This window comes from Belonocnema kinseyi, chromosome 6, assembly GCF_010883055.1.
Source record: "Belonocnema kinseyi isolate 2016_QV_RU_SX_M_011 chromosome 6, B_treatae_v1, whole genome shotgun sequence".
Taxonomy (NCBI): Eukaryota; Metazoa; Arthropoda; class Insecta; order Hymenoptera; family Cynipidae; genus Belonocnema; species Belonocnema kinseyi.
In genome coordinates, this window is record NC_046662.1 from 77,573,153 (window position 1) to 77,586,145 (window position 12,993).

The following is a 12,993-nucleotide window of genomic DNA, read 5'->3' on the forward strand; positions in this document are numbered from 1 at the left end:
ATTTAAATCTACTAGAATTTTTCTTCGTGTAATTTGATTTTTTCGCGTTTTACACCATTTTAAAAGTTCTGATAATAACATTTAATGAGCATTTAATATTTTTATCGACGGCACTTAGAAATTTTACCACATTGGGCAACAATTTTTTTAATAACAATTTTCTTTAAACCTCCCTTTAATGTTTGGCTTTTTAGATGACTATTCTACAGCGATTAAGACACGCATCCAATGTAATTTTTTCTGAACACTTAAAATTTCTCATGAAGGTGGAACTTAGAATATTTTCCTTTAAAAAAGTAATAGAAAAAAATGTTTTCACCTTAATTGTATAGTCAATTTCTCGTCATTTCAAAACACCCTCAAAACATTTATAGACGTTTTTTTTTTAAAGTCTATTTTTTTACTACTGGCATAGTGCCGCCCCGGTCGTGCAGCCAACGTTCTGCCAGTACTGGGCGAACCACCGGCTGTCTGTACTGGTGGGTAGTACTGGGCCAGTACTGCTCAAGTGGTGAACTCCGGCACACTACCGACAGTTCCATCTGGGATATTACTCTATATATATTTTATTAGGCACTGTCTATGCTTACGAAATTTTCCGTAACGTTAGCTCTGAGTTACGGTAAATTCTGTAATTATAGACAGTGCGACTTTATTATTCATTAAATATCAGCCATATCACTTGAATACAAATATTATGATATTTTATTCCCTCATGTTAATGTGACAAGTAAGTTGATGTCGACAATTCCGTATTACGTAATCGCACTTTATCAAAAAAATACTTTGCACACTAGATAATTGAGCAGTAAACACGAATAATTAATTAAATTCACAGATACGGTGGAGGATAGGATTTTAAAATGATATCTCATTATTTAAAAGGAAATAGTTATATTTCTCATGTTAATAAATAAAAAATAGTCAATTAGATAATCTTGTATCTTTTAACATTATCTATTTGTGAAAAAATGTTCTTAATGAGCAATAACTAAAAAAATCGGCATAATCACATATTCCAAACCAAATATCAAACCTCACGTATTTTCACCTCATTTCTTACCAAAACACCGAATGAATGTATAAATATCCTACTCCTAAAGAATCTATAATTAATTAATACTTGTATCCTATCTCAGACTTGACAAACTTTCGCAAACCAATTTTTACTTGCTAAACAATTAGGATTCACACAATGAGGACACCTTGTTAATAATTTAGGGTTGACTGGTTGATTGGATCTGAGATGAGAAAAAACAATATCTGTCAATGCATCTATAAATATCGGGTGATCGTTAGGTGCTGCTGCTCTTCTGATATTGATCCCAAGCTGAAAAAAATCATTAATATTTAGACAGAAAATTTTTGTCAGATATTTAGATTTTTTAAAGAAGTAGCCAAAAAAACAATGAATATTTTCATATTTCAAGTACTAAGTTTACTTTGCACTGAAAAGGGTTTAATTAGTCAAAAAATAATTATTTTCAATCATTTAATAAGCCCTTTAGTTATAGACGTACATCAGAAAATGACTGCTAAAGGTTCATTGACAATAAACTATATATAAACAATATAAAAAAACGAGGGTGTCGATTCGGCGCATGATTTCAAATTGCCGCGCATTTCCCGGTCAACTCTTTCAATTTTCCCGGGCATCCTAAAAGTAACATATTCATATTTGCCAATATAAAAACAAACGGATGTTCAAGAAAATAGTTCAATTTGTAACTAAAGTGATTTCAAATAAAGTTATAAATCTTAAACTGGAAGAATTATATTATAAAACAAAAAGATGAATTTTCAAATAAAATAATAAATATTTAACTGAAACAATTGAATTTACAACAAAAAAGATAAATTTCCGAATAAAAAGATTAATTTTCTACCAATAAATACAATCTTCCAACAAAGTACATAAATTTTTAACAAAATAGTTGGATTTTTAATTAAAGACAATTGAAAAAATTGAATAGCAATTTTTTTAGTGAAAACAAAATTAATTTTCAAACAAAAAATTAATTTTTAATACAAAAAAATAAATTGTCAACCTAAACTTAAGTAATTAAATTTTAAGTTAAAAAATGAATGTTTAACCCAACAGATGATTTTTCAATTACAATTATGGAAGTTTCAATTAGAATAAGTTAAATTTTCAGTTAAAAAACTTTTTTCAACAAAAAAACTAACTTTTAAAACATTAGTTACATTTTTAAACAAAGTGATGAAGTGTCAGCGCGCCTAAGGCGCGCGACTGTTGGTTCTCGCGTTTCGCGCTCGATGATGTATTTATCTCGCGATTCGCGCTCGGTCTTTATATTTTCGCACATTCTTGCGCTAACCTTTTAAAATTAATACTTAAAATATCCACCACTGTAATTTTGTGATGTTTAACTCGCTTTTGTTAAAGCTTTTTCGGCTTTAACGAACACATTCTCATTACGTATCTCGTGCTTCGCGCTCGATTTTGTCCAACATGTTAACCTTTCTACATTATAGACAACACTTTTATATAAAATATAATACATTTTTTATCTAGCTCTGCCTGGGATTGCTTATTAAAAAATTGCAAAATATTTTTAACTTGTTTTTTACGATTAAATAAAAACTACTGCGCATCTGCATAGGGCCTAATATAGGAACCTATATAGGATCCTATGTCCTCTTTCGTTTTTTTTTGAGCTTTTTCCAAAAAATTTTATTTTTTATTTTTAATCTTATTTTTTACGATTGAAAGAAAATCTACTCGTCCTATTGAAAAATGATTAATAATAAATTTATAGATCTTTTTAGGCAAACAACTTTTGCCTGTTAATTTTACTTCATACCTTGCGTCGTTTTTTTAAAAAAATTCAATTTTTTTTTTAATGTTATTTTTTACGAATAAAGCAAAAACGTGGCCTATCAAAAATTATAGCTATGTTTTGGATGAACAAGTTTTATCTAATTTTTTTCGTAGCTTGTATAAATTGAACAAAAAAATAGAATTTTTGGATTTTTCATTATTTTTGGTACGATCAAATTTGGAATGTTCAACTTTTCAACCAAATTAAAAAAGATGTTATCATAATCTTGTAAAGCTTTCAAAAAGCAACGATTTTCTTCTCTTGACTTTTTTCATATAATGCGATATTTGGCTTAAAATGTTAATTTTAGTTGTTTTTTTTTTTTATTTTGAAAATACGCTAACTCTGATAATGTTCCTTTTATAGAAAAAAGTCATAGGGATAAATTGTTTGAGTTTCTGAGTACTATGAACAACCGTAAATAGAATTCTGAAATCTTGAGAAAATGTGGTTACAAACATTTTTGGTACGATCAAATTTAGAATTTTCAACTTTTCGACCAAATTAAAAAAATTGTTATGCTCATCTTGTAGGGCTTTAAAAAATCAACGTTTTTTTCTCTTGACTTTTTTTTTATTTTGAAAATACGCTAACTCTGATAATTTTCTTTTTATAGAAAAAAGTCGTCAGGATGAATTGTTTGGGTTTCTTAGTACTATGAATAACCGTTCATACAATTTTGAAATCTTGAAAAAATGTGGTTTCGAAAATTTTGAAAACGCGCTCACTTTTTGAATTTTTATCCAAAATAGCTGGTTTACGAACATGTTCTTTCTTTTTAGACCATATAAAAGTCTGCCAAAGCAGAATTCAATCAGATCAATTTTTCGATAGTTATCGTGCCTACAGAATACAGGCTACATACAACAGACAAACACCTGCGTAAAAATCGATTTTTTTTACTCAGTGGGTCTCAAAACGTAGAGATTTGATGAAAACCGACAAAGTGAAATTTGACATAAAACCAATACCTTCTCATTAGGATGAGAATGTAATAAAGTAAATTTTTTGATAAACCACACACGTGTCGAATAAGAAAATTATAAAACATAAGTTTTTATGAGAATGTGCCCACGCAGCGGGCTGATTTTTTATAGTCAATATAGTTTTTCAAGATTAAAACACAAAATACGCATGCTATCGAAAAGTGATTTCAAACAAATTTGCAGATCTTTTTAAAATTCATAACTTTTGTCTAGTCATCTTTTCACCTATTTTGCACAGTTTAACCGCAAAATGTAATTTTTTATTTTCCATTATTTTTTTATGCGGTCAAAATTTGAATTTTCGATTTTTCAAAAAAATTCAAAAAGTTGTTAAAATTATCGTGTAGGCCATTAAAAAAGAAACATTTTTCTTCTCTTGAGTTTTTTCCATATCGTGCAATATTTTGCTTAAAATGTATTTTTAAGAAAATATGTATCAAGAATTAAAGATTTTTAAACATTTCAAATGACTTCCTAAATGTTCGGAAAAGAATGTGCAAGATTTAACAACAAAAAATCAGTTTTGCTAAATTACAAAATTATACCAAAAACTCGAATAAGTTAACAGATATTTAGAAGTTTTTAAATATCCCAAGAATCATTTTAAGTTTAAAAGGATTTTAAAAGCATTTAAAAAATTTCAGCATTTCACCAAATTTCTGGGAAAATGTGATATTACTTTTTATTTCATACAATTTTCGTTAAAAGAATATTTAGAACGATGTCAACAAAGAATCTAGAAGATATGAAGCAAAGTTTTTTAATTTTTCAGAATTTGTTTCAAAGTTTTAGAAAAAATGTTCATCATTTTAAAAGATAACATTACAAAAATAATTTAAAAATTTAAGACTTAAAAAAACTTCAAACAAAATGAAGATTTTTTAAGATTGCGGAATAAAATGTTGAAATTGTTTAACGACTGTTAAAGATTTAGCTTTTTTCTAATTACCGAAGATTTCACAAATTGTAAAAAAACGAATCTAGAATATTTTAGGACAATTTTAGGAATACTCCCAGCAAGTTTAAAAGATACATAGAAATTTAAGAAGTTTTTAAGAAATTAAAAATATTTTTAAACTTTGAAAGATTTCCGAAAATTTTTAAAATATTTTTTTTGTCGAAGCGTCAAAAAGCCCTAGATATATTTTTTTATTAGATAGAAAAAAAAGAATTTCCCACCTTTTTGCCCAAATCGTGGCAAAATTCGATATCCATTTCGTGTAAAGTTTCAATATGCTCATTAACGAAAGCAATCGGCACCAAGATGAAGTTTTTCTTCTTGTGAACCTTGGCGTAAAGTTCAATGGCGTCATCTGTAAATGGCGATAACCATTCCACGGGCCCGACTTTTGATTGCCAGGTCAAAATAAAAGGATTCGAATTGTTTAATTCTTGCATAACTAACTGTACTGTGGCTCCAACTTCAGAGGCATAAGGATCTCCCCTTCGTATTGCCTTTAAATAAATGGAAAACACATTTTAAACTTAGTTTATCAAGAGCAATTTAAAAATATAATGTACCTTCATTGGAAGTGAATGAGCAGAGAACATAATTATCACATCCTTTTGATCTTCTTTAGGAAAATGCTTTAGTTCATCCTTGATTCTTTCAGCAAAAACTTTCGCTAATAAAGGATGCGTACTCCAACGGTCTATTACGCTTAATTTCATTTTATTTAGCAAATCATCCCTGAAAATAAACAAGAATCTTCTGGTATTATAAAATTTTGTATTTCAGGGATCAAAGTGTAAAATGAGCTCAGAAAAGGATAATTAGGGTTATTTTTTCAGGAAAATGGAAAAAATTGGGCAAATATTACACATTTATTTTTTAATGTATAAAAGGAATAATCTTTTCATAAGAAATGTTTAAAACATGTTTTCAACAAAATGATTAAATTTTCAACTAAAACCAAAACAGACAAATTTTTTTATCAAAAAGAGGAATTTCCAACAAAAGAGTTGAATATTTAATGAAGAATTTTTTTGAGCCAATAAAGATAAAAATATTCATAATGTCAGATTTCCAAGCGAAAAATACGAATCGTCTGCAAGATAATTGAGTTCTCAACACGAAAATTCGAACTTTTAACAAAAGTGTTGAACACTTTACCAAAATAATTGAATTGTCATTACAAAAATGACCAGCTAAATAAAATAAATTTTCAACCAGATACAATACATTTTCAACGAAATAGTTAAATTTTCAAAACAAAGAGAAGACTTTTCAACCAAGAAGATTCAATTGCTACACAAAAAGTTTTACACAAAAAATGGAAGTCAAATTTTCAGTTAAAACAGTGAATTTTTAACTAAAATGAAGGATCTTCGCCAAAAAAATATATTTTCAACAAGTTAGTTAAATTTTGAATACAAACGATGAATTTTCTATTAAAATAGAAATATTTTTTACAAAATACATGAATTTCAAACTAAAAAGGATAATTTATTGCTAAAAATAGAATAGTTAAATTTCCAGTTAGAAAAATAAATCTTCAATAAAAAGACAAATTTTCAAAAAAAAAAAAGTTAAATATTCAACCTGAAATAGAATAGTTAAATAAAACTATACTAAATAAAACATAAACTAAATTTTTAAACAAAAAAATTGCAAGTTCTATTAGAAAAGATAAATTTTTATCCCAAAGAGACGAGTTTTCGTCCATACTATTATTAACAACATTTTAAATTCCGATTTAAAAATGTTAAATGAACTGTAATATATAATTCTCTAAAGTAAGAAAAAAAATCAACTTTCAACACAAGCGGCAGCATATTAAAGTGTTGAATAGAACAATTTTGTAGATGTGAAAAGAAAAAATGGCTATTATAGGTCTAGGTACATTTACTTATTTCACAAAATTTTCCGCGTAATTAAAATAACCCACATTTAAAGAAAAAAACGGGAAAAGGGGGAAGTTTTTCGAGAATATGGGGAAAAAGGAGAATTTAAAAAAGGGGAATATGGGAAAGACTGCAATCCCTAAAATGTTATTTTATTTGAAGATTCTTTTTTACCTGTCCTTGTAAAACTTGTAAATTTCAGTAAAACTAGAACCAGTTGTCGCGCAACTGTATTGAGGATACTGAGAAAAAATTACTGTCCTCTGGATTTTATCTCTGGAAAGTAAATATTTTTTATTTAATTAACGACTCTAATTTAATTTAAAGTCCCTCTAGTGATTGAAAATCTTAATAATTAAGACATAATTTACAAAAGAGAAATAATTTTTGTGAAAAGTTCATACGTTCCTATGCTCTGTAAAGTTTCTCCAGTCAGAGGATCAGCATATCGAAAGGCAACATAGTACTTGTGTGGAGCTGTTTCTGGCGATTTTTTGTCTAATTGCTGACACAAAAGTTCACCTTGCTTATTCGTCCACTTTAATATTGGAGAACCACCTCCAATTTCCTTATACTTTTCTTTTACTTCTGGAGTTCGTCGCTTGGCTATCCAAGGGGCCAAATATCTACAAATAAAATAAAGCTTAAATAAAGCTGTTCATTTTCAGGGAAATTGGGGAATGCATTTCTTTGATGAAAACCAATGTGTAGAAACAGTATTGGATTCAATATGAAAAGATTAGGTTTTCAAGTCAAAATATATTGCATTTTCAATGAAATAGCTGAATTTTAAACCGACAAAGATGAATTTTCAAACAAACAAGATTAAACTTTAATCAATAAAAGTTGCATTTTTAACCAAATACTTCAATTATTAGGCCAAGAAGACGATTTTTTTAGAATACAGTTGAATTTTCAACCAAGAAAAATGAATTTTCAACTAAGAAATCTTTTCCCATAAAGATGAATTTTCAAACTAAATAAGAGAATTTGCCAGAAAACAGTTGATTAGTAGTAGTTGATTTTGAAGGCAAAAAAATGAATGTTTAAGAGTACAGATGAATATTTAATACAAAAAGACGAACTTTATTTCTAAAAAGAAGAATGCTTAACAAAACAGATAAAATTTAAAATAAAAGAGATGACTCTTCAACAAAGTTTTCAACAAAATAAATTTTCAACGAAAAAATTGAATTTTTTACTAAATAGTTGAATTTTCAACTTACAAATTTGCATTTTCAACCAAATCGTTGAATTTTCAAATAAGGAAGATAAATTTTCAATAAAAAATGGAATAGTTAAATTTCTCAGTTTAAAAAATTAATTTAAGACCATAAGAAAAAAGTGCTTAACAAACGTATTTAAATTTTCAAACAAAGATAGTTATTTCTGTTAAGTACTTCAAACTTCAATAAAAGAAAATGATGAAAAAGGATAATTCGCTACAAAACAGTTGAATTTTTAACCCGAAAATATTAATTTTCAAACAAAAAGTCAGATAAAAACAATGCATTTTTAACTAAAAATGAAATAGTAAAATTGACAGTTGAATGAAAAATAATAATTTTAACCAACAAAAACTAATTTTCCCCAAAATAATTATCGAAAACCTGTGAAATGTGCACTCGACAGTAGTCAGCATCAGACTGGAGCTAAAGTATAGTTAATTCTATACCAATAAATTAATGTTGAAAACTGTAATTCCACTTTTAATCAAATAGTTGAATTTTAGACTAAAAAAGATAAATTTTCGATTAAAAACTTAATAGCTGAAGTTCCAACCAAAAATGATCAATTTTAAGCCAAAAATGGAATCTTCAGGTGATAAAAGGCTAAAAGTAATTTTTAATCAAGAATAAACGATTTTCCAACAGAATAGTTAAGTCTTCAACCATAAAAAATACTTTGAACAATGCAGTTAAACTTTCAACCGACTAGTTGAATTTTAGACCAGAAAAGACGACTTTTCAACCAAATAGTTTAATTTTTAACCAAAAAGATGAATTTTCAACCTACGAAGATGCATTTTCAAACAAACAAAAATTAAACTTCAACCAAAAACAGTTGCATTTTCCAACAAACAGTTTAATTTTCAAGCGAAAAAGACAAAGGTTTTAAAAGACGAATGTTTTTTTTTTTGTTTAACACAAAAGATAACTCTTTAAGGAAATAGTTGATTTTTAAACAAAAGATTGAAATTTTTAACACAATAGTTAAACTTTTTACAAAATAGTTGAATGTTTAACCTACAAATTCGCATTATCAACCTAAAATGGAAGAGTTAAATTTTCAGTTGGAAAAAAATTTTTCAGCCTTAAAAGAAATTTTAACCAAGTATTGATTGAATTTTCATTAAGATTGTTCGCGTGCCATAAGTCAGATATCTGAAAAGAATATTTTTTCTATGATTCTAAGCATCCAAATATTATAACTGTTGTCATTACAAATAAAAAACATTATTTTTTATGAAAAATTTGAAAATTAAAAAAAAACATTATTTTAACTATGTTTTTTGCAGTTGAATTTTTTGTAACCGCCGCTTATTAAATTTTTTAAAAAATGATTGCATTTAAATAAACGACGGTTTCTTTTTTTTGAAAAACATTCTCTACAACCCTACTGTTTCCAATTTTTTAAAATAACTAAATAATCTTAAAATATAATAATTTGTTTAACAAATTATTTTCTAAAAAAAGTTGCATAGAAAAATTTACTTTCAAAATTAGAAACAGCAGAGTGGTAGAGAATGTTTTCCTGAAAAAAATAAGCCGTCATATATTAAAATGCAATCATTTTTCAAAAATCGATAAGAAGCGATGGTCAGAAAAAATTCAACTGCAAAAAACATCAAAAAAGGAATTCCCAACGAAAAATATTATTATTTACATTTTAACCAAGAAACCGTTTTAATTTTAAATAATAAACAGTCAAATTCAACCCACAAAGACGCATTTTTAACAAAATATCGGAATTATCAACTAACAGATTATTTTTTATACAACGAGTTGCATTTTTAACAACAAAAAATCTCTACCATAGAATGTGAATTTTTAAGCCAAGAAAGAAGATTCTCTACTAAAAAAGTTGGACTTTTGATAAGAAAACAGGAATTTTCAACCAAAATTAGTTTAATTTCCAACAAAAAAAATACATTCCTAATGATAAATTTAATAGTTTAATTTTAAAATCAAAACGATAAACTAATTTTCAACAAAATAGTGAAAACTTCAACAAATAAAATAAATTATTGACAAACTAGTTCAACTTTCAACGAACTAGTTGAATTTTCGACCCAAAAAATTGGATTTTTAACAATATAGTTGAATTTTCAACAAAATAATTATATTTTCAATCAATTATTAGATTCTTGACTAAAAGAGATGAATTCACGAGTCAACTTAATTTTTTTCATTTTCAACAAACTTCAGGGGATAAAAGATATTAATCGAGCTTAGTAGAAATAATTAAACAGTACATTCAGCTCATCCAGAACTAATAATTTTTTTTCGACTAGAAATTGATCGCACGAAATTCAATTCAGGCCTCATTCCCTATGGAATAAAATATAGGGTGCAAAGGGTACTTTTTGTCAAAGCCATAAGGTTATTTTTTCGACTTCAAAAAGATTCAAATTCAATTCAAATGAATTGGAAAGTGTTTAAAATAGAAGAATTTCATTGATTTCCGTGAAATTTGAATGGATGCAAACGAATCTAAGAGGACCGAAACGAATTCGATTAATCTCTGAAAAAATTATAGGTGAAATTAAAAAGATGCAAATGAATCAAAAACAATTTAAAAATATGAAAAATCTTCATCGAATTCAGTAACATTGAAATGAGCTTATAGAAATTCGAGGAAATTCAAAATAATTTTATGAAATGACTAAGAACTCCAAGTAAGGTTAAAAAAAATAACTAGACTTCAGGATCAATTAAATAAAAACTGTTAAATGTATTTTTAAATCCTTAAAAGTATGGATAATTGGAATTCAAGATAATTCCACAAATTAATTCAAATCTCTTGAAAACTTTGAGACTCTACTAATTTCTTATCAAAAAAGTGACGAATGACTATCAAAAAATAAGAGTCAAATTCAAAGGAATTTAAATGAAACTTAAAATTAGTCAAAACCCTTGGAAATCTCTTGAAAATTCCTTTAAATCTTTTAAAATACCCTAAAATATTTTAAAGCCTTTGACATCCTTCGAAATCACTTGAAAGATTTTAAAACTCTTAAAAATGCCTGGGAACCTTTTACAATACTCTCAAATATTTAAAATCTTTTGAAAATATTTAAAATCCTTTAAAATCTTTCGAAAATTTTTAAAGATCTTGAAAATGCCAAGGAATTCGAAAAAATACATTAAGTTATTTCAAATCGTTCTTTCATTTTGTTAATTGATTCTCAGGATCAATGAAATAAATACTTTAATTTTTTTAAATCAATTGAATTAAGTTGAATTGAGTAAACCTAGAAGAATGCAATTAGAAAAAAAAAAGAATTCTGGATGAATTAATAAGAATTCAGAGTGAGTTCCAAAAAATAATTTCGAATCTCTTAAAGTCTTAGAAACCCTACGAAATACCTCACTTCTTTTGAATAAATTCTTACAAATCCACTTAAATATTATGAAATCTCATGAACTTATATAAAGTCTGGCGACATTTCCTAAAATCCTGAAAAATGTATTAAAATACATTGAAAGGTTTAAAATTTCTTAAAATAATTGAAGTGCTTGGAAATCTTATAAAATCCCTCAACATCTTTTATAATATTTGAAAAAATTACAGGTCCAAATCGTTCCATATCTTCCGGTGTTAAAAAAAATTAATTATCGTAAAATATTTCTAATTGAAAGCTTTTGAAAATGCCTTAAGTTTTAAAATACCCTAAAATTTTATAAATCCCTTCAAATGATTGAAATCTATAAGAAATTAATCGGAATCTTTAAAAATACACTGAAATATTTTCAAAGATTTTAAGTCAATTCAGAAATAGGTGTAGATCTAAATTTAATAGCGATTAACCTATTAGTCAATTGAATTATTTAAAAATTTTTGCTATATTTTGTTGAGTTATACTTTTGAAAAGGCATTTGCACCATGTCACGATCGGTCATGATACGCAATAAATATTCGTCTACTTGTTCAACTTTGCTCGGACCGCCCATGTTCAACATTAAAATGGCAGTTTTCGCCTTTTCAATGTCATGCTGTTTAGCTTGTGCAGCCAGTGCCATTGGTCTTATTGAGATTGTTGATTTGCCTTTTTTTCCTGCAAAGAAATATAAAAATAGAAATGAATTTCTGACATTTTCTCAGGGTTGCTACAGCAATCCAGTTTCAAAAATTCCATGATTTTTCCAAGATTAATTTTTGAAAAAATCAAAAAGCAATCCAGTCAATTTAATTTTAACACATTCTATTCATCGCAGACTTAATTGTGAAAACATTTTTGCATGATTATTCATTATTGAAAGTTTAAAGGAATATCAACAAATATTGAATTCTATAGAATTTTTATTACTATTAATATCAATTTTCTGAAAACTTGTGATTGTTCTAATTATATTGCTTGCTTTATTAAAAAAATCAGTTCCGAAATTGAAATTTCTTCGAAAGTACTAAAGTAATTGTTTAAATCTATATTTTGTGGTTAGGAACTCTGAGGAAACAGCTTTTATTTAAATAAAGAATTTGACTTAAAAGCTAAATATTCTTGATTGATTTTAAAATAATGGGAACTAAGAATTTCATAAGATGTTATAAAAAGTTTTTTATTTAATAATAAGAAGATATATATATATATATATAAATGTATGTTAGTAGATACCGGTTTTACTTACCTACGTAAAAGAGGCTTTTTAATATAAATAAACTCATTGTAAATACAATTTCTAACACTTTAATAATCACAAAGGTCACTTGTTATAGACCTATAGTTGCACTTTTCTAGACTTTACTTAAAGTTGAAAATTATTTAACAGAGGATGATACGATAAAAAAACAAGCTATAATTTTCGTGGCACCTATGTAACAAAGTGACAATAGTGACCACTGATAGCAATGGAGCACTTAATTAAAATTCGAAAATTGAAAACATTCAAGTATTTATGATATATGCCAATTAATATAAACAAATATTTAATAAGCGCTATAATTACTCGTTCTTTTTAAACAAATAAAGCATATTATTATATTTTTGATAATCAATATATAAAATGTAAGTACAGAACATGAATCACATTGTAGTTTGTTAGGTTAGTCAATGACGTCTATTCGTCAGGTTCGTCAGTTAGGTCACTTTTTGAGGTTAT

General features: G+C 26.7%; 1 protein-coding gene across 1 annotated transcript; it reads right to left on the reverse strand.

Moving 5' to 3' along the window:
• Window positions 1-941: 941 nt before the first annotated feature.
• On the reverse strand, window positions 942-12,981 carry LOC117174150 (ferrochelatase, mitochondrial). The gene is made up of 7 exons (XM_033362965.1): window positions 12,523-12,981; window positions 11,759-11,951; window positions 7,078-7,299; window positions 6,848-6,949; window positions 5,351-5,519; window positions 5,009-5,284; window positions 942-1,330 (listed from the first exon to the last, which is right to left on the reverse strand). The coding sequence occupies exons 1-7, from the start codon at window positions 12,557-12,559 to the stop codon at window positions 1,136-1,138; spliced, it is 1,194 nt and encodes a 397-aa protein (XP_033218856.1). The 5' UTR covers window positions 12,560-12,981; the 3' UTR covers window positions 942-1,135.
• Between the last annotated feature and the right edge of the window lie 12 nt (window positions 12,982-12,993).